At 37.4% G+C, this 20,380-nt stretch overlaps 8 protein-coding genes across 9 annotated transcripts in view; 3 read left to right on the top strand and 5 right to left on the bottom strand.

Moving 5' to 3' along the window:
• The window catches only part of Gasu_10720 (uncharacterized protein), a 1,445-nt gene extending 1,360 nt beyond the window's left edge, over positions 1-85 (top strand). Inside the window, exon 1 of the mRNA XM_005708156.1 lies at positions 1-85. This exon is cut by the window's left edge and continues 1,360 nt beyond it. Within this exon, the coding sequence (XP_005708213.1) occupies positions 1-19 (19 nt within the window). The 3' untranslated portion in view covers positions 20-85.
• A 4-nt stretch (positions 86-89) lies between these two features.
• Gasu_10710 (uncharacterized protein) lies at positions 90-1,100 on the bottom strand. Its single transcript, XM_005708155.1, has 2 exons — positions 173-1,100; positions 90-122 (listed from the first exon to the last, which is right to left on the bottom strand). The coding sequence occupies exons 1-2, from the start codon at positions 1,080-1,082 to the stop codon at positions 115-117; spliced, it is 918 nt and encodes a 305-aa protein (XP_005708212.1). The 5' UTR covers positions 1,083-1,100; the 3' UTR covers positions 90-114.
• A 1,520-nt stretch (positions 1,101-2,620) lies between these two features.
• Gasu_10700 (2-oxoglutarate dehydrogenase E1 component) lies at positions 2,621-6,235 on the top strand. The gene is made up of 9 exons (XM_005708154.1): positions 2,621-3,254; positions 3,297-3,563; positions 3,615-3,932; positions 4,005-4,500; positions 4,549-4,706; positions 4,754-5,061; positions 5,116-5,425; positions 5,474-5,662; positions 5,723-6,235. The coding sequence occupies exons 2-9, from the start codon at positions 3,351-3,353 to the stop codon at positions 6,206-6,208; spliced, it is 2,478 nt and encodes an 825-aa protein (XP_005708211.1). The 5' UTR covers positions 2,621-3,254; positions 3,297-3,350; the 3' UTR covers positions 6,209-6,235.
• Positions 6,236-6,250: 15 nt separating this feature from the next.
• Positions 6,251-7,415, top strand: Gasu_10690 (2-oxoglutarate dehydrogenase E1 component). 2 transcript variants are annotated; one of them, XM_005708153.1, is made up of 3 exons: positions 6,251-6,488; positions 6,537-6,605; positions 6,652-7,415. In XM_005708153.1, exons 1-3 carry the CDS (start codon positions 6,318-6,320, stop codon positions 6,820-6,822), a joined length of 411 nt encoding a protein of 136 aa, XP_005708210.1. In that variant the 5' UTR covers positions 6,251-6,317; the 3' UTR covers positions 6,823-7,415. The 2 variants fall into 2 exon arrangements, with proteins under 2 accessions (XP_005708210.1, XP_005708209.1); XM_005708152.1 differs by having other exon boundaries at positions 6,652-7,175.
• Positions 7,180-11,830, bottom strand: Gasu_10680 (SNARE-interacting protein-like protein). Its single transcript, XM_005708151.1, has 7 exons — positions 11,664-11,830; positions 10,952-11,371; positions 10,052-10,902; positions 9,368-10,004; positions 7,632-9,321; positions 7,447-7,584; positions 7,180-7,397 (listed from the first exon to the last, which is right to left on the bottom strand). The coding sequence occupies exons 1-7, from the start codon at positions 11,688-11,690 to the stop codon at positions 7,210-7,212; spliced, it is 3,951 nt and encodes a 1,316-aa protein (XP_005708208.1). The 5' UTR covers positions 11,691-11,830; the 3' UTR covers positions 7,180-7,209.
• Positions 11,831-12,002: 172 nt separating this feature from the next.
• On the bottom strand, positions 12,003-13,320 carry Gasu_10670 (uncharacterized protein). The gene has a single exon (XM_005708150.1). It carries the CDS (start codon positions 13,221-13,223, stop codon positions 12,549-12,551), a length of 675 nt encoding a protein of 224 aa, XP_005708207.1. The 5' UTR covers positions 13,224-13,320; the 3' UTR covers positions 12,003-12,548.
• Positions 13,321-13,400: 80 nt separating this feature from the next.
• On the bottom strand, positions 13,401-18,220 carry Gasu_10660 (uncharacterized protein). The gene is made up of 13 exons (XM_005708149.1): positions 17,062-18,220; positions 16,649-17,013; positions 16,244-16,598; positions 16,113-16,197; positions 15,891-16,059; positions 15,681-15,840; positions 15,446-15,625; positions 14,946-15,389; positions 14,529-14,897; positions 14,329-14,480; positions 13,938-14,280; positions 13,746-13,874; positions 13,401-13,701 (listed from the first exon to the last, which is right to left on the bottom strand). The coding sequence occupies exons 1-13, from the start codon at positions 18,214-18,216 to the stop codon at positions 13,483-13,485; spliced, it is 4,125 nt and encodes a 1,374-aa protein (XP_005708206.1). The 5' UTR covers positions 18,217-18,220; the 3' UTR covers positions 13,401-13,482.
• A 49-nt stretch (positions 18,221-18,269) lies between these two features.
• Gasu_10650 (histone deacetylase 1/2) lies at positions 18,270-20,370 on the bottom strand. Its single transcript, XM_005708148.1, has 4 exons — positions 20,192-20,370; positions 19,274-20,142; positions 19,014-19,217; positions 18,270-18,954 (listed from the first exon to the last, which is right to left on the bottom strand). The coding sequence occupies exons 1-4, from the start codon at positions 20,313-20,315 to the stop codon at positions 18,904-18,906; spliced, it is 1,248 nt and encodes a 415-aa protein (XP_005708205.1). The 5' UTR covers positions 20,316-20,370; the 3' UTR covers positions 18,270-18,903.
• Positions 20,371-20,380: the final 10 nt, after the last annotated feature.

The raw sequence follows: 20,380 nt of genomic DNA, 5'->3' as shown, positions 1-20,380 counted from the left end.
ATGCATTAATCCAGAATAATATGCTTGCCATGAACAAGATACGTATCCGAATATGTCTCTTGAATCGACGTGTTTGTGACATAGCTATTGCCAATATTGATAATCACATTGGTTCTAACAAACTTATGTGCGAGATTGGGATTCCTAAGTGAATGAAAATAACGATATATACTCATGTCGAATGAAAAGGGATAGTATTTTTTTTCCACATAATACAAATAACGAAGAAAAGAAGCGTCACCTAATCGATACAGTGCATTTCCATTCAAATGTTTCCATGCCGTTCTGGTATATTGTAAAGCCCAAGAGATAACCGCACCAAAATCGTGTCCCATATAAACTGAACCAATCATCCAAACTTTGTGTTGATCACTCAACAAACTTAACTCTACTAGTTTATCCAACCAGCCACTTCGTATAGGAGATACGTCAGGTTCGCAATAGAACATGTACTGATACTTTCTTGTAATAGAGCAATCTCTCATGATACCATAAAACATGTTGTTGGTCCCTGCTGAATAAGCTTCCGAATCCCACTTAGAATACAAGTCCCTTATCCCTGTCAGATTGGCACTTTTCCATAGGATATCGTAACTAAAGCAATCTCTTATAGAAATGGGCAAAGCATTCCATACTTGTGATATATTTTGTTGAATCCATTTTCCGAAATGGGTCTCTAGGGAAGCGTGATAATAAAAAAGTACAGTTGGAAGATGTCTAACGGGTCTTCCTTGTGGTCTACACGGAGGAACCCTTTCAAAAAGAGATAACATATGCAAAACTCTTTCTATCTGTCCACTTGTGAATGGAATTACCATGATCAAGGGTTCTCTATACGTATTGTATCGATGATAAGCAGAATGCTCCATCATATCTATATTTGAATGCAACTCCAAAGAAAGGATTCGTTGTAGAATGTAGCCAGATAAGGAAAATAGTTTCAAACAAGGCGTCTTTGTAAACTCCAAGTCATTGAGACAAAGATGATATATACAAAGAAGTATATAAAGTAGTGCAAGTACTTTTTTTAGTCTCAAACTCGACAACATATCATTGGTACTGAGACAACATTCTCTTGTCATGTAATATAAATGCTGTCTTTTTTCTTTATCTCTTTGGCGCTCAAAACATCAAAGGACAGTTGTCTCATTCTACCCTTTGTTCATACGTCAGATGGCCAAATCATATCATTCTATTGTCCATCAACATCTCAACGTATCAACTCTATCAAATGTGGAATCAATAGACTAATTCTTTCTTCCTTGGAAATAGCAAAATTCATCTCAACAAAAATACACGATATTAGAGTTTGCTTTGGACAAAAATAGTTTGGGGTTTGTAAAAGTAGTTGGAAACCAGTCCCATAATTCTTTCTCTTTCAAGTTGCCCCTTATAAATGACGTCTTTCTGAAACAACAATATCGATAGTCTGAGTTCTTCGGCCGACTATTTCCCATTCAATCCCAACTGAAGGCGGATCTCTTCTCACAATCGACACATTTTCGCTACTTTTTCCTGAAAATGAACAACCCAGGTTCAACCTCTTCAAAGTATCCTGAGCTTCTCGAACACTAGATATAATCTTCGTAATCCTTGCATTTTATCTTTTCAACATTGTGGACAAACGGTATGTATACAATGGGGTACTTGAGATATTCTTTGTTTAAAATAATTTGCGAAACATCTTTCAATAGACGTAAAATAGGGGAAATAAAAGGAGAATGATGCTTGGGACCAGTTTTTGTGGTCGGTTCGATAGGCATCCAAAATTCCTCCCTACTGCAAATTTTTTAGTACATTCGATGACAATCAGAAATGCGCCAAGTAAAATTTTTTTTAATTACGACGCTGAAACTGTTGCACCGATCCGTTAACAGAAATGAAACATTCATAAATTTCCTCCAATTGAACACTTTTATCGCCACTGTTTATCACGGAGGTTCAAGTCAAATGAGGAATATCTTGAATAACTTCTTGCGCATTGCTGTTTGGCAACACTGAAACAAAAAACTGGGGAATATACTTTAAATCCAATAAGATGAGAAATTATTGGGTTTTCACATCGAAGAGGCATCTTTGGCCGTGTCAAGAGTCTTCAATGTACTTTCTATATATCGAAATATCCAGTAACGACCATTCCAAACGAAATCTAGTAATTGGTCGTATCTAACCTACTTGTGTTCTCTTCAGTCTTAAGAAAGACTTGCTTTGGAGTCTTTTACTCTTGCGGACAAGAATTTTCCCCAAAATATTTTCAGACCTTCCTATGCTTCCCAACAAAAGTTGTTGAAGTCTTTTGAGATTTACTTCCATGAAACAGACTTTAAGCTACTTGCTGATTGCACCTTCGAAGCTTCAAAATATATACAAAATAGTTCAGAATCCCCAAAGAAACGATATCGTAAAGTCTTGTCAATGGAATCTTGTGAATATATTGCCATTTCAAACTGATGTATAGAGCAAAAAATTCTTCTAGTCCTGTGTAGTAAAGGTTCTGATGAAAGGTGAAAACCCAGATACTTGCATATAGAAGAAATGAGGATCCTATATATTCTCAAAGTGAACAATCCTATTTCTTTATCAATCAACTTTCACAAAAAAAGTGCCGATAGATATCTACGCAGTTCATTTATTGCGATTTCTTTATTAGAAAACGATTCGAACCATTCTCAACAGACTACAGCCTTTCCGAAACGAACGGTTCAACAAAAGCTTCCGCAAACCAACTATCCGCCTTCTTTATCAACTCCAAGGTCTTACAACACTCGAAACAACGCCGAATACTTTCTTTCAACTATTAAAACACCAACACAACTTCTCTTCGGTTCTAAACACTATCTTCTTCTGGTTTTCTCTTATTTGCTCTACAAGTGCTCTATATTTAATATTCTTCCAGCATAGTTTACACTCTTTGCTTCGCAGATTTCCTACACCAGCTTTCTCAGCAAGTTCTCCGATAATTCTTCTGGCAGAGAGTTGCTTTGTTCCAGTTTTTCCAAAAGGCGCCAAGCATTTTTTCAAATATTTTTTTTTCTCTGGAGTGTCTCTAACGCAATCTTCAAGTCCACGTGCTTTCTTTTTTCTTCCAAACTATTCGCGGTATTTTTGAAATCTTCAACCTCTCTTTTCTGCTGTAATAGATAGACTACTTGTTCCACTTGTTGAATCTCCAAAGAAAGTCGTACAAACTCTATCAAACGCTGTTGAAAGTTTGCTTAACTGGCTCTAATAGCTGTATAGAAACGAAATGTTTGGTATTCAAATATTGTAAAGTTTTTATTTCTTATTCGCCATAGTTTGTCCCATCGAGACCAAGGAATTGAGTCTTGGACATTGACATTTTCTACTCCATGTTTTGGAAACCGTTCTTCCCTATATGGAAACATACTAAAAAACGACTGCACAAGAGTTCAAAATATGTTTTAGAATATCCACAAAGATGGAGTGTTTTTACTCGTTTTTTTTCTGTTGCGCAACCTAAACCTCGTTCTGAAGATGCCTCTCAACAATCCCTTCAAAGTCTGAAGGATCAATATGAAGCTTGGAAAAGAAATCCCTCAACAGTAAGTGATTCTTCCAATAACACACACACACACTCTTTTTATCCGAACAAGGTATCTTTTCCGTGGTCTTCCATGTTTCAACAAATTCAAAAGTGGGAAACCCAAGTAGCCAAAGACAGCTTTTCACCACAACAAATATTTCAGTATATGATAGATTATGCAAATCATAGTATGAAAATTTCTCAAATGGTGAATAATTATCGAAACTTTGGTCATTTCAAGGCGCAATGGGATCCTCTCAAACTGGATTCCCAGTTTGGTTTTTACAAGCACTTGATACCACAAGATAGAAAACAGTTACTGGATTGGGAATATTATAAACATTCCTCCAAAACGACTGATGCTTTGTCGATTGGACATCTTCCTATCGTAAGTCATCATCTTGATTAATGTTGGCATCGTGAAACGACTGATATCTCCTTTATCATTTCCATCGAATAGAATGAGTCTCTGGAGTCCTTATTTCAACATCTTGAAAGTATATATTGTGGAAATGTGGGATATGAATATGCTCATCTTTCTAGAGACAAGGAAAGAAAGTGGTTCCAACACAAAGTAGAACGCAAATTTCCATCCCTATCGAATGAACAAAAGAAACAAATATTAAAGGATTTGACAGCTGCTGATAGTTTTGAAAGATTTTTAGCCATCAAGTTTCCTACAGCCAAACGTTATGGTGGTGAAGGAGGAGAATCCATAGTGCCAGGTTTACATGCGATATTAGAAACAGCATCTTTATTGGGTGTACAAAGTGTCGTTATTGGAATGCCGCATCGAGGAAGATTAGCCATACTTGCCAATGTATTGAATATGCCAGTGGAAGAAATATTACATAGTTTTGTAGCAGATCGAGTACCATTCACAGATATTTATGATTGCACTGGGGATGTGAAATCTCATTTATCTATTTCCACCGATTTAAAGTTATCAGGAACAGGTGAGAATGAGCCGTTGAGTTGTGTATATTGGATAACTATTTATTTAGGAAATTCCATACATGTCAGTTTGTTGGAGAATCCTTCCCATTTAGAAGTAGTTAATCCAGTTCTCATTGGCAAGACTAAAGCTAAACAAGACATAGTTGCTACAAATGCTAAAGTATTGGCAGTCAATATACATGGAGATGCAGCATTTACTGGTCAAGTAAGTCAATAAGATTGCTGAGAATTGATTGCAAATGGATATTTCAGGGTGTTGTATATGAAACTTTACAAATGTTCAAACTAGAACATTATTCTGTCAAAGGAACTGTTCATTTGATTGTCAACAACCAAATTGGTTTTACTACTCATCCTCAAGATGGTCGTAGTTGTACCTATTGTACGGATATTGCCAAAGCATTAGATATTCCAGTATTTCATGTGAATGGTGATGACCCTGAGGCAGTGGTTGCTTGTTGTAGTTTGGCTGTAGAATATCGACAACATTTTGGCAAAGATGTGTTGATTGACCTTGTGTGCTATCGCTTGCATGGCCATAATGAAGTAGACCAACCTAGGTAATAGTCTTTGCTGTTGGAATATTATCTGTATTGCCTCATATGTTTGAATAGTTTTACGCAACCTACAATGTACAAATGCATCAGGAATCAACTTCCTGTGAGTAAAAAATATGCAAGTCATTTGATATCCAATGGAGTGATGAATGAAGAAGAATATCAACAATGGATACAAGACTATCAAACAGCTTACCAAAATGCCTTTCAAGCGAATTGGAAACCAAAGCCTCACTTCCTTCAAGGCAACTGGAAGGATATGATTCCCGAAAGCATATTGGATACTGAACCATCTACGACAGGAGTCTCTGAAGATACCTTACATAGACTGCTACAAAAGCTTTGCCATGTTCCTGAAAACTTCGAGGTAATTATCGTTTTCCATTTCGTATATGCTTCATCCACATTCCATTAGCTTCATCCTCAAATATCCAAGTTATTAGAAGAACGAAGAAATATATTGAATGGAAAAGCTTTGGATTGGGCTACTGCAGAAGCTTTAGCTTTCGCCACTCTTCTAGATGAAGGATATGGTGTTCGTCTAAGTGGTCAAGATTGTCAACGTGGCACCTTCTCTCAACGTCATGCTTTATGGGTTGATCAAGTAAGTCGTGAATATGCTTTCAGTAGATGACATATATCGTTGATGATCTTGTTATATAAGGAAAATGAAGTGCATTACTATCCATTCGCAGCCATTGGAACTTGTCCAAGTGTCTATAATTCGCACTTGTCCGAAAACGCTGTATTGGGTTTCGAGTGGGGTTATTCTTTAGAATCTCCTCAAACTTTAGTTATATGGGAAGCTCAATTTGGAGACTTTGCAAATAGTGCACAAGTCATGATAGATTGTTTTCTGTCATGCAGCGAAAGGAAATGGAGAAAGCAAAGTGGTTTGGTATTATTCTTACCACATGGATGGGAAGGTCAAGGTCCCGACCATTCTTCTGCAAAACTAGAAAGATTTCTCCAGTTATCGGATGAAGATCAAGATATCATACCTGAATGGTATTCCAATCCTATTCAACAGTTGCAAAAGACCAATATTCAAGTTGCGAATTGTACCAGTCCAGCCAATTTGTTCCATCTCTTACGGGCACAAATGCATCGCAAGGCAAGTCCATTCATCATTTCTTTTCTGTTATCATGATCCTTCCTTTTAGTTTCGTAAACCATTGGCAATCTTGACTCCCAAATCATTATTAAGACATCGCCAATGTAAAAGTGATTGGAAGCAACTACAACCTCCTCACCGTTTCATGCGGGTGATTCCAGACGATAGTAAGCTTCCCAAAGATCAAGTTGACAAAGTTATTTTTTGTTCTGGCAAATTTTATTTTGATTTGTTGGAACAACGAGAGTCTATGCCATCATCTTCTGCTGTTTTGATACGTTTGGAGCAGTTGGCACCATTTCCTTTTCAAGAGGTTGTAGTTATTCTTAAAGAGGTGAATGATGGAATCATGATTACTTGATAGGTCATTTTATCTCTACGTCAATATCCATCGGCTAGAATCATTTGGTGTCAAGAAGAACCCAAAAATATGGTTTGTGTGATGCTTTATCATGAATACTAACTAGTGATATGAATAGGGGGCATATAGTTATATAAAACCCAGAATGGAAGCCTGCATTCGTTACGACAACAATATTCGTACAGTAGAATACATAGGAAGACCATCGAGTGCAGCAGCATCCACAGGTATCTATTCCTTATTTCAAAAACAACAACAATATTGGGCTCAACAAGCATTATCCGAATAAAAGTCGATATGTGTGCCATTTTCATATCTATCCGTTTCCAATATGCCTATCAATTTTCGAGCCGACTCATGAGGAAGCACTAGCTGTTGTTCTTTCCATAACTGGACCATTTGAGTCTTTAAATGGCCCAAAGGAAGTCCTTCACGTAAAGTGGTTTGCATATCCGTTTCCATAGGTCCAGGTGCGTAGTTCAAGGTTCTTATATCACTATGTTCACAAGCAACCATTTCCATATGCATATTTTTAGCTGCCTTTCCCATACAATATAAGCCGCAATATTCCAATGGCTCAATCGCTGCTAAAGATGAGATATGTATAATATGTCTCAATGAGTTGCGAAGCAATCTTATATACTGATTCGTTAAATACACAGTAGTATGCACATTCTCATGGAAATAACAAGATATGGTATTCAAGGTCACATTCTTCTAAAGGACCCAAGGGACCCAGCGTTCCTGCATTATTCACGAGATAACTGGAAGAATAACTATTCGCTTCCTCTTGTTGAAATAGGGAGGCTATATCAGATTGTACTGAAGAACAATTCAAATCAAGAACTTTTCCTGTAACATACACTGTATGAAAAGGTCAAAACCACAATCTTTTCACTCAAGTATCACTTACAGTTGGGTCTGTTCTCCAACAACGACTGTACCAATTGAGATACTTTCGACTCGTCTCTACCAGTTACAAGCAACTTGCTTCCATCAGGTAACAATTTCAAGCTTTTGATCAATTCAAAAGCAAACGCTCTACCAAATCCTCTAGTTGCACCGGTAACAAGTATCCAGTTTTTGTTCATCCCAAACGAGATAATTGAGACAAATAAGAAGCTCCAGTCAATATACAGCTACCACCGACTACCAAGTTGATAGGATATCTTTCTGCTAAAGACTGTAAATTACGAATTTCGTATAAGGTCACTCCACCCAATACAAATATCAATATGCGTCGCTTTTCTATTTGTGCAGATGATGATGGATAGTCATCTGAGGGTGCGGATCGTCTACGAGACCTCGACCTTCGAACGCTTTTGGTTACACGAGAAGACGATGAAATGCGTTTATCTGTTGCATTCTTAGTTCGTCCGGTTCTTCTTTCTTCATCTTCCGATACAAATCCATTATCCTCAATTTTACCTAAGATATTTTCCAGTTCTGAACAAACTGCAGGAATGACCCTTTCATAGAGTTCTTCTTCATGATCCGTACTTTGGGAAAAGGCATGTTTCTTTGAAAGAAATCTTTTCGTTTCTTCCCTTCTTTTCTTTCTTTCTTTTTGACTATCTGAAACATTCAATGTCTCACAAGCTTTCAAAGCTCGAATGACTTGAACATTTTCATGCAACTGGGCCATTTGAAGCCATCGGTTTCTTTGGGTGATGGAGAGTCCCCAACAAAGACTCCACAGCAAGATGATCCTCATTTTATCTTGTTCCCTCGTACTTGAGTCGCTCAAAAAAGTTTCAACTCTTTCCATCAAATGCTCCCATTTGGATGAACCTGATTGAATACTTTTCCCATTGACTGTTCTTCCACTAACAATATCTTGCTCCAGTTGACTCAATTCAATCAGTTTTCTATTTTCCACTTGCAAAAGACATCGATGCAATAGATCAATATATTTGGTCAATTTGGCTTTTTCTTCCTGATATTGTGGAATATCTCGTACCATTTTGGCCATTTCATGTAAACTGTTGGATGTGGAAGATTGAGCTATTGTATTTTCATCATCCATCGAACCAACTTGTACACGATATTCGGATAGAAAGCTTTGCAACTTGTGAGCAATCATTTGCGAAGCAATGGAAATTCTTTCATATCTCAACAAACTCCAATATTCATCTGCGTCATCTGGTAATGGCATTCCATCTTTCCACTCTCCATTTTCTTTCATTTCTAAACAAATATTTTCGACGCTCAAATCATGCAACAAGGGAGTAATAAGGTCCGATGTTCTATCCCATATCAAAACTGAACAACAACTATCTCGTTTCCGATCCTCCGATGAGATGTTGAGCGGGTTGTCAAAATGAGCATAATAACCTTCCCATTGTTGCTGCACACAACTGACCCATTGTTCTAGTAGTACATTTCTATCATCGTATTTCCATTCCAACTGTAAAGGAGACATATTCCAACTGCGTTGAAAACGATTCCAAACGCTCAATAGAGTACAAAATTGACATCCACTCGAAAATATTTCCTCTTTTCTACTCTCTTCCTTTGTAAGTTGATAAAGACTATCTGTTCTATCCAAATGATATACATTTTCACCGACTGCCAAATAATCCACTTGAATTTCTTTCAAAGTTACCAACTTGGAAAGCAATCGACGCCCTCCAATGGAATGAATACATTGTAACAACGATTCGCTGATTCTATTGCAAGCAAATATATGAATAGCATTGTATAAAGAAGGGGTCCAATCAAGTTGAGTGTTTTGATCTGCGATGAGACTTAAGAAAGATTCATCATTGGGAGACATAAAATAGATGACCTAAATAACATGTTTAGAAAATTCACACTCCCATATATAAACTTACATCCAACATAGGCAATGGGTCACGAATAGCTTCCAGAGATTCTATCAGAGTAATGCCTCTAGAAATCAAGTCATTCATTCGACAAGCAGCCGAAAGAATACGTAGACCACGTTTATCAACCACCATGACTTTCCATTTTGCTCCAGTTGCTTGCAAAGAATACAGCATATCATCCAAAAGGCGAGCTCGAGTGAGCTGTCGTAAACTGGAATGTAGATGAACTTGTAACATAGGACTACTTGGCTTTCGATGGCAATGTTGGAGTCCATTATGAACTTTTTGTTTTGTCTTGGATAATGATGATGCTTTGGACTCCTTTTGAGGATACCAGAATAGAACCCGTTGGATGCAAACTTTCCATAAAGATGGCTTTCGAAAACGGATATACAACAAAATGGCAGCAATGAGCAATGGAATGCCAACTAAACAAACTACTAATGCTGCAATAGCACCTGAACTAAGGCCATTGGAAGCATTTTTCACTTGAGTTACCAACTGAATATTTTGTCCATTCGTAAATGCTTGACAATTCAATGATGTATGTAAACTGCTGTCCAATCCTCCAGATTGACATACATAATCGTTAATAAAGTTTTCAACAGAAGATTGAAGAGAAATTGAGGTTCTTATCATAAACCTATAGACTGATGAGAAAGCAAATCAGAGAAATGAAATACAACTTACGTTGCATACACAGAACCCGCACGCAATGCTGTCAAATAAATATTCGTTTCCGTAATTTGGTTTTGGGAATGATTAGCAATGTTCTGTTTCACTTCCTGGTTCAGGTTGCTTGAATAGTTGCTCAACGACAAGTCTCCAAATTTGATGACAAATTGTAACAATGCCTGTCCATGTTGTAGAATAGGTTGAGGTTGAGTGGTTGCGAGAGTAGCAGTAGGTGTTGGTGAAGGTGTAGGTGTTGCTGTTGGAGTCTTACTTGGTTGTATGGTTGTTACAACGTGGGGAGTAGCAGTTGGTGTGCTAGTAGATTTTGTGGTTATTGGTGTTGCAGTAGCTTGAAGACTAGGTATTTGGGTTACTGTACTGGGAGTTGGTGTACTTTGAACAGCTACAACGACTGCTTCTCGAAACTGTACGACATCGTCATCATAAGTGTACAAAGCTACCGAACCTTGAGAAATAGGGCTTGTTGATACATTGGCTTGCAACACATTGGTTTGATTGGCGAATATTTGCAATATGGGACCGTTGCAAACTGCTGTTAGGATCATCCACGTTCCAAAAGGATATCCTATTCCTGTGGTTTGATTCAATACCCTGAAAGTATTCTGGCCGTGCTGTTCGAGGCGTTGATAGACACCAGTAGAATTCGCATTATTCCATAGAAACCGATAATACTCGGCATTGCTTGCCACTCGAAACATGAGTCCGAAAGCTCCGTTACTTCCATTGGCTCTGACTTGGATAGAAAACAAATAATTGGTCCAATTCTTTCCATCGTTATATAGGAAATAGGTGCCAAGATGTGGAATGTTTGATTGAGTATTGTTTCCATCGTTGATAAGTGAAAGCTTGATAAGAAATTATTGGAGACAGTTCTAGAATACATAGGATACTTACCTGACTGAGAATGCCGGTAGAAAGATTTAGTTGCCAACGACTAGGACTACTCGTATTGCCATTGTCCACTACTGTCCATTCAGTGGTCAAGGCAATTCCATTACTTGAAACACGATGATGAAAGGTTTCATTTAAAAGTACGTTGCCAAGTTGGGAATGGATATCCAGTTGTTGTAAAAACTGTATATCAGTGACACTAGAAGAAGATAAATGAAGAGAATTTCCGTCTCCAGTTAAAACCAGTGGCGGATTACGAGAAGAATTCAAGGCAACTAGTTGACGTCTAGGAAGAAGAGAATCGGGTTCGGAAGTACGAGACTTTGGAGAATTGCGTTGATTGATATGGGATTCTGGTTTGGTTTGCAAGTAAACTAGTTGAAATATATTATATTGTCTTTTGGAAAAACCAAGTTTGCGTACCTAACACAACAAAGAAACTGGTAAAGAAAATAGGTCCAAGAAAACTTGGCCGAGCTAGCATTTGGAGAGTGTATTTGTTTTAGTTATCACCAAGTCGAGAAATTATTATCGTCTACCTCACTAAAACTACTTGTGGGAAGTTTGGATCCAACTTGTGGCTCGTGGTGTTTTATTCGTAGAAAAATGCAAAATCGGTATTACAACGAAAAATGCTATGTAGAATAATGAAAGGACAATCTGCCGCATTCATTGGAAAAAGAACATATTCGATTTTCAAAATTGTGTTGAAAACCAGCATTGCATAGAGAGACCAAAACATTAATGACAAACCAAATCTAATGTAAAATGAAATCATTGTCTCTTCGAAAAATTCCATTCCTAACGAGTCAACCAAACTGCTTGTCAATGAAAAATATAAATGACAAGGGAGCTCAGATGCAATAATGGCAAATGATTTCGATCAAAAACTATGACTCAAATAAAGACGCAAAGCCGTGCAATCAAAAGTTTAAAATTATCAAAAAGTTCTCGAAAGTGCTGCAAGCAAGGATGATATCATCTGTAGAGTTATCTGTTAACAAGCCTATCCTTCCAAATTAAAATAAACTACCAATTCAAAAGCACTTCTACAAAAGTAAAAAAAAATTTTATGTTTCTTGTGCCTCATAGCTTTTAAAAGATTGATAGTCAACATTTACATTAAAAGATTTACATGGTATAGAAAAGCAATTCTATAATTTGTAGCATTTTTTAGAATTACAAATTTCAAGACAAATCAAAAAATTAAAATTTAAACTTTCATTCTTCTTTACAAGGAGAGATTTATTTGTCCAACCATTAAATTTTCTGATTTCTAATTTTAAAATCTTTTGATACAATAATGTCTCGAGAGAGAAAAGCATAATTTAAAATAATCTTCATTTTATTAAAAAATTAAATTTTTCAAATCGATAAATTAACAAATGCGAATTTTGTTGAAACAATTAGGTCTTGATTTTTATCTGTTTTCTCGGTTCTTTCATTAAGTACCAATAAAGCGATCACTGACTGCCTACTACCTTAAAGAAAGGAGTGCAATATATTGCTATTATGAGTGTCAATTTCGACGATACTCATAGCAAGGCATGCGTTTCGAAATGTCGCCTTCTTGAAGATTTTCTACTAGAAAACATGCTGACTAAACATCCAAATCTTCGTCACTGTCTTGTTCCGGATCTTCATCGGAACTTGGAACAAGAAGGCCTTTGGGATGTTCCTCGAGAGCTGTGTCAGCTAGAGAAACATTCTTATGTTCGTAGGGTAACTCTACTTCTGCTCTTCTGTCTTTTTCTGCTTCACTAAGTGCTACTTTAAATGGCAAATCTCCAAATATTGTTGAGAAGTCTTCTGTTTCTTGTGGAGTCGTCATTTTTATGGCATTAATCTTTTTTAGATAAGTACTGGTTGGAATGTCCTTTGATCTTGGATCGATTTTGGAAGCAGTCAACTGGAAATATTCTTGTCTGATGTTACCGGAGAGCAAATTTCTGACTGATACAACATTACATTTAATCATATTATCAACAACTTCCCATTGGTTTCCTGACACCACAAGATGAGTCAATCTGTGAACATCTTGGTCACTTTCATGGCATCCCAAGAGGACAAAGGCGACCGTTCCGTCTTCATGAGCCTTGAAAAGGATATCCATGCATTTTCTCAAGAAATGCCACCCCTTTGTTTGAACCAGAATGTTGTAGTTTTCGATGACAACCATTGCACGCATTGGCTTGTCAACTTGTTTCAAGTTCCCTTGAAGATCTTCCAAGGTGGATTGGATGACACAAGAGTTGGGAGTGTTGACAGTAGGCATGACACCCAAGGGATCTGTGAAGAGGTCGATGACCACGGTAGAATGAAGCAACGCGGAGCAAGAGTTATGTAACCACTTGAATATATCGTGGGGTGGATGTTCACTATCCAACCAGATACATTGTTGAGGTTGGTAGGTTGCAACCAGTTCCTCCAACACCTCTTTTTTCAAGATAGAAAGTACAGAAAAACTTTTACTGGTGATAGCAATTTTTAGGTTTCGTACTTGTTTGTTAACGAGATCCTGCAACAGCGAAACACTATGGTTGCTCTCTTGCGTCGTGGACATGTTTACTATTTTCTATTCTACGTGACTTGTTTTCTTTGTCGACCTGTTCGTCCAAAATTTTAAAGTCTCGTGCAGTGCTTCTTTTCCAGCCTCTCAGTATTTCTGGGGTGTGCGTCCGTTTCGAAAGACGAATCAACGTAGTTTCCAATTGTTCCACGAGAAAAATTAATTGAGGAACGACTTTCACCACCTACAAAATTTCAACCAAGTCGCCTCGACAACAACCTCCATTACCTTTTTCAAATGGGTTGTTTCATGCTGGTTAATGTAGGGTATGAATAAATAAATGACTGGAGTATATTCGGTCAGTACAAAGTTGGCTAACTGACAAGTCCTCTCAGCCGGCTTCAATTGATAACGCAGCTTTACAGAAAACAACACAGTGAATTATTAGAAACCATATGCCAAAAAGATAAAATTGCTTACGTGGATGGAGAATATATAATGCAGAACTCTGTAAGACTGAATCAAAGACTGAAGGATGGACTGACAAATAGGCCATTGCATCACATGAGAACGTGCCAAATTCTTCAAAACATCAACGATAGGTTGAATGATATCACAAAGTATTTGCAAACATGCTTCTTTGTTCGCTTCCAAGAAAATGGCTTGAGTCTTTAGAATCCAACGTACGTCTTCAAATAAATCAAACGACCGAGCAGTTATGCTCTGTAGAAGCTGTTCAACTGCCTCTGAACCGATAAGAAGATTATCTCCATCCCACGAGTCCGTGGAGTTCTCTACACTTTCCCCAATATCCCCAAGTTTTCTAAAAAGAAAGGTTAATGGTCAATCCTCAAATAACTTCACACATTACCGATAAATCATCGTTGAAATATTGCCCAGGCAAAGTATTTTGCTTTCTAAAGTTCTCCAGGTTAGAGATTGCAGCTTGAATAAACAATGTCCGTCTTCGAAGGTCACTTTGGATATTGTTTCAATGCTGAATGTCTCCAGATACTCCCAAACCTATCACAAATTCACTATCAAAGTAAAGAAAGAGTCTTCCATCTTTACCGAATCGTCGTTATGGTACAATTCTTTGACGAACATCAGGATACTCAGTAGTTCATTGGTTTCATTCCATCGACTCTCTCTCAACATATCCAAAATAGCTTTGCTCACGGTCTCTAACAAATACATTATTTGAGAACATTTTTTGTCTTCTATTTTGAGATTTTCCTTTTGATGTAGAATTTTCAGTTGATTACAGGAATCCACAACTATTTCTAAACTGGACAATGAGGTCAAGAATGAAATGACGTAAATAAATCGCCGACCTTGTTTCTCTTCCATTGGTAATAAACAAGTCGAAAGCCAGCGTAAACAGTGGTTGACATTTTGGAGAGGCAAAAGAGGTCGAGATTTGATGTTGTTACGACGAAACTAGTAAAATTTCTTCACAAAGGGCCATCATTTTAAAATCCATTTTACCTCAAAATCACTCCAACTGGCACATATCCATAGTGGAATTTGAACTCTAATCTCAATTCTTTGTTCAACATCTATGAGAGTCTTTGAATTGGAACTCAGTGCGTTACGTATTTCATCAGAAACTAATTTAAGAAGGAAACGAAGACTCTGTGCGAATATCGAATCCGTAGAAAAGCAAAGGTTGGAAGGCGACATCTGTTTGAGTTGTCTTATACGATCTATAACATTCCTCCAGTTGTCAATCTTCATTGAAAACTCCAAATGAAAACCTTTGGGTCCATTCCTTTTAAAAGACTGTGAGGAAAGCAATGGCTTATCTTCTGTTTGTCTTTGTTTAGTCGGCTTTTTGTTCGATGTGTCCACTTCAAAGGCCATTCCAGCGGACTTCATAACGAGTTCAAGATTCTCCTTCAAATGAAATAATGAAGTCAATGACTCAATTTCCTACATATATGAAAACTTGTCAGTTCTTAGTTGATATCTCAAACGAGCCAACTCACAAGTGAACTCACGAATAATTCTTCCTGACAAATGAGCTCCAGAATAAGGATATTCACCATATGATAAAAGCAACGACAAATATTACGTTTCTTTCTGGCAATTCCTTCCATTCGGAGGTCGATCTCTTGTCCGCTTATTCCCAAGTCCAAAAGATCAGTTGCTATGATTGAGTTGCAAAGCTATCCAATTTGAGAATGCATAAATATGATTTTGATTAAAGCTAGATGGTCATACCTTCTGAACCATAATATCTTTTTCTGATGATGATTTGTTAAATGCATATAAGCTCAAGTAGCATTGAAATAGTTCTGAAATGGGTTCGATCAAGAATCCAGTATGACATTCAACGCATCGTGCAAATTGTACGACGGGAGTCACTGAGTCATCCAAATATCTACATATACAATATGTATTATTCTCTTACAAAGAAAATAAAGTTGATACCTCTTCCAATGCTCTTCCATGATGAAAAATATGTGTCTGCACGTAGATTTTCTCATGCGAGTGAAACAAGTGGCGGTCAATTTTCTATAAACATTCTGACGAACCATATAGTTTTGACTCAATGAGCGTAAAAGCAAAAGAGGAAGTTCATCCACCGTTATCTCTATTTCTAACAGTTTCTGTATTGGTATCTCATCTCGATATCAGAAGAATATGGATTACCTCGAGTCATTTCAGACATATTGGCAAACATCAGCAAACTATCGAGTGCAAGGCGTCTGCTTGAAGTTTGATTAAAAGCTAGACACTAATAATGCTTTGAATAGGACCACAAATACAAATAAAAAAATTACCTTTTTGAGAGTAGCGATAGCAACGTTGCATAGTTCGGAGTTTAAGCGTAATATCGGCAATATACATTGAATGAACTGCAAACCTTGATAAGGACGAATATACCTAAAATCTTCCAGAAAAAATTGTTTGGCTTTACTGTTGAAGCTCTCGTTGAGAATACTCGTTAAACATTCAGATTCCATTTTGAGGATGGTTTGGATTCCTAAGTTAGTATCGATTCGCTGATTCAACAGATTACGAAAGATTGCATCCAATAAGGGTGCTTGTGAACCCGTTTCACTAGAAAATAGTATTTGTATAATATCACATAACTTGTAAAGCCCGTGCAAACCGTATTCCTGAAAATGAAACAGCCTAATTGATTTCTCACAATGATGTTATACTATGAAAGCACAATCTCTTACTCTTCATTATCTAAGGCATAAATAGAAAACTCTATCAACGGCGCCATGAGAAAATTCCATTTATCGACAACGGCTCTGGTTGTCTTTTCTAAACAATCCAACATTTCTGACCAAAAAGGACTTTCCTTTCCTTCCGTCATTTTTGGAAACATTATCGAAGCAAGCGATTGAATGTCTCTTGATTTTGAGTTAAACTGAGCTTTGCTTTTTGCTTCCGATTGGAGCACAAAGATTAATGTTTCAAAAACTTCTTCGCAAAGAATTCTATTATGAGCAACGACTAGGAGAAAGGCTAAACCAATAGAGTTTCTCAGTCTCATATCTTTTCTAAATAGCTTGAGGAACCTTTTCCCAAGGGATGATTCCTATTCAGTTTTTAAGTTACTTACATCTAGAAAGGAAAGGCTCCTCACATTTCTACACGTAAAGATGAATTGTTTCAAGATAGAACACTCAAATGCTAGTAAAGTCGAAGAATCATGAGAATCGAGACGTATACCAAAGTCTTGAGAAGCATTGATGGAATCGTAATGATTAAGCATTTCACAATGTCTTTCTAATTGGGAAATGAATACTACAAACTTGGTGAAGAACGAATCGAAAGTTGAACTACCCGTATTTGCAAACTGAAGCAACTTGTAGAAAATGTTTTGTATGTCTTGTAACTCCATCCTCTTCATTGATTTCAGTACTTGATCGATTATCATATCTCCTACCCAGTTGGGAGGTTTTGTTTCTTTCATCACTTGCAACAAAAGCGGTACCAGACATCTAGCTTTCTCTTCTTTTAAGATAGTTTTAAAACAGAAGAATATGATGCAAGGCCCGTCTATCTTTCCATCTCTTTCAACTTTGCGTATACTGTCAAATGAAACTAAGCATTGTTCGGAATACACTCGTTCTTTTATACTTAAAGAATTCTTATTCATCTGAAAACGATAATAGCTCCATCGCAAGTCTCGATATTCAAACTCGCGTCTTCTACTGAGGATTCCAAAAACTCTCGATATTATAATGTCAAATACCTTGAAAACCATGCTATTCTGATAAAAACTGACAAGTTCATTTATGACTACTTGCACCATGTTGATCAAAGTCTGAGTGTCGCAGCTTTCTTGAATCTCCATACACACGTATTCCAAAAGTCTTTGTGTTTCAATATCTTCTTGTTCCCAGTTTCGCTGTTTTTCAAGGACAAAACTACATAAAAGAGATAAAGGAAGAAGAGGATGGGCACTCGCTACTTTTTCAACATCTTTTCCCTGACAGATGCTATCAAGGATTTCTGAACCGGTTGCGACAATATCACTTACAATCTCGGGTGATGACTTTACTTGGTTCCTGTCGTTGTTTTCAGGGCAGTTTAGTGCATCGTTAACTTCTTCTTCGTTGCTGTTGGTGGACACGGCAGTGTCATGGTCGCTATGTTTCCGTTGAAGCATATTCTTGGTCAGTGACCTTGTAGTATTCTCATCTTCTTGTACCAAAGTAGAATATTCCTCTTCACTTGAAAAGGCTTGATAACGTAATGAGCTTTCGGCTTGACTAGAACTTGTTTGCGTTTCCATAAAGAGACCCGAAGCCAATCATTCATCTTTTCAAAGTTTTCATTTTTTGGCGGTCAAAATTTTCATTTTTTCTTTGGTGCAGAAAACAGTCTCGTTGAAAATGGACCAACCTAGTAATGTTAGCTACTGACAAAACACTTCAAGACCATTATTACTTGGCTAGTAGATAGCTAAAGACTCATGAAGGTGTTTCATGAAACTTTTACTCAGAAAAGCCCAATCTTTGAGAGTTTTCTAACCTAGCCTAGTTGACTGTGTCAAATTATCAAGTTTATATTAAGTTTCACGAACGCGTCATGAAAAGTTGGTAATTTTTCTGTCCTATTCATAAATCATTTTTTCGTATGTATTCTATTGAAAGTTTCCTCCTTCATTTGGAAAAAATGGCTTTGCTGATCCTCCATCCAGCTTTCTATTGGGTAACCAATTTTCTTCAAGCGAGATTCAAAGACGAACAAGATAGTATAACACTAATTGATTACATCTCACCGGTAAAATCTGGAAACATATGATATCGTCGTCAATCGTAAGTATGAATATTATTTATGAATATTCTTAATAGGGAAATCATCCATATCAAACTATCCGTCACTTTTCCATGTTGGAAAAAACATCTTGCTTTGTCACAAACGTCATATACGGACAATTGGACAAATACTTCTCTCCCGTTTCTTTGGCGTCGATACTTCAAACCCAATAATTGTCACTCGACTCGACACCTTTTCCTCCTCGAACATCCTATTCATTGATAAAATGATAAAAAGATATTTAAAAGAAGAAACCCAGACAACACTCACGGGATCTGTTTCGTCCTCTTCATCGACATCGTACATCATGGGTGGAATCTCTTGCATTTGTACACTAGGAGCACACGCAAGATGGCGTATGTTTTCGAGAACTTTGGAGCGAACTTTGTCCAAATACTCGGGATCATTCTTATTCGGCAAGTCAAGAGGAGGCTGATGAATACGATATTCGGGTGCAAAGTATTCCCAATAATCCTAAAACATATATATATACTCAGTTATCCGTCCACAGTCAGTTATCGATATATTACATTGTATGGTATTCTATCGTCAACTTCCCTATCCAACAAAACACTTGTCTCATGTAACCAACATCGTGCTACACTACGAATGTTATATCCTCCACCTCCTACCACCAACATTGGAACTCCGAAACTTTTTACAAACTGGACGCAACGAGCGTGACCTTTTACAGTCAGATTGAAGCCTCCTAGTCGGTCACGAGCCAACGAGTCTGTCCCACATTGTAAAACTACTGCGCTGGGTTGAAATGTTTCAAATACTTTCTCCACAACTGGTTTAAATATTTGAAAATAGCTTTCGTCATCTATGCCATCTTTCAAAGGAACATTTACCGCATAATATTCTCCTGCTCCGGAACCCTTATCCCATATGTCACCAGTTCCGGGAAAGAAGTTGTCGCCGTATTTGTGAAAAGAGACAGTCATCACTCTGTCGGTCACATAAAATGCCTCCTCTACTCCATCGCCGTGATGTACATCTATATCAATATATACAACACGAGGCCAATACTTCAAAAACTCTAAAATGGCTAAAACAATATCATTCACATAACAGAACCCTGAAGCCTCACTTTTCTTTGCGTGATGAAGTCCTCCTGCCCAGTTGATGGCAATTTGCGCCTTTCCTGTCAGTAGTTTCTTGGCACCATCGATACTTCCGCTCGCATAAAGACAACAATAGTCATACAGGCCATCAAAAATGGGGTTATCTCCACCAGTCCGACCAACGTTGAACTTTTGGAGTTGTTTTACAAACTCTTGAGCGTTGTCGGGGTTGATTCTTCTCAGAAAATCGATATATTCCGAAGAGTGAAAGGTAGTCAACTCTTCTGTTGTTGCTAATCTTGCTCTATAGACGTCCAAATGTTGGTGAAGTCCTTAACAAACAAGTTGAACTGTTGTTTGACACGGGTCGGGAATACTTACCATATGCAAGCATCAAGTTGTGCGTCATTGCAAGTCTGTGAGGTTTCATAGGGTGATGCTGACCATAATAATATCCTCCGATATCGGTATCCATAAAATAACAAACTTTAGAACCTTTGCTCATCCTTTCTTTGGGGGTAGTCGCACTTTCCACCAATAATTCAATTTCAGGAAGCCTTTTTCAAGGGG

Source organism: Galdieria sulphuraria (genome assembly GCF_000341285.1).
Source record: "Galdieria sulphuraria unplaced genomic scaffold scaf_6, whole genome shotgun sequence".
NCBI classification, from domain to species: Eukaryota; Rhodophyta; class Bangiophyceae; order Galdieriales; family Galdieriaceae; genus Galdieria; species Galdieria sulphuraria.
This window is presented reverse-complemented; position numbering and strand designations above follow the sequence as displayed.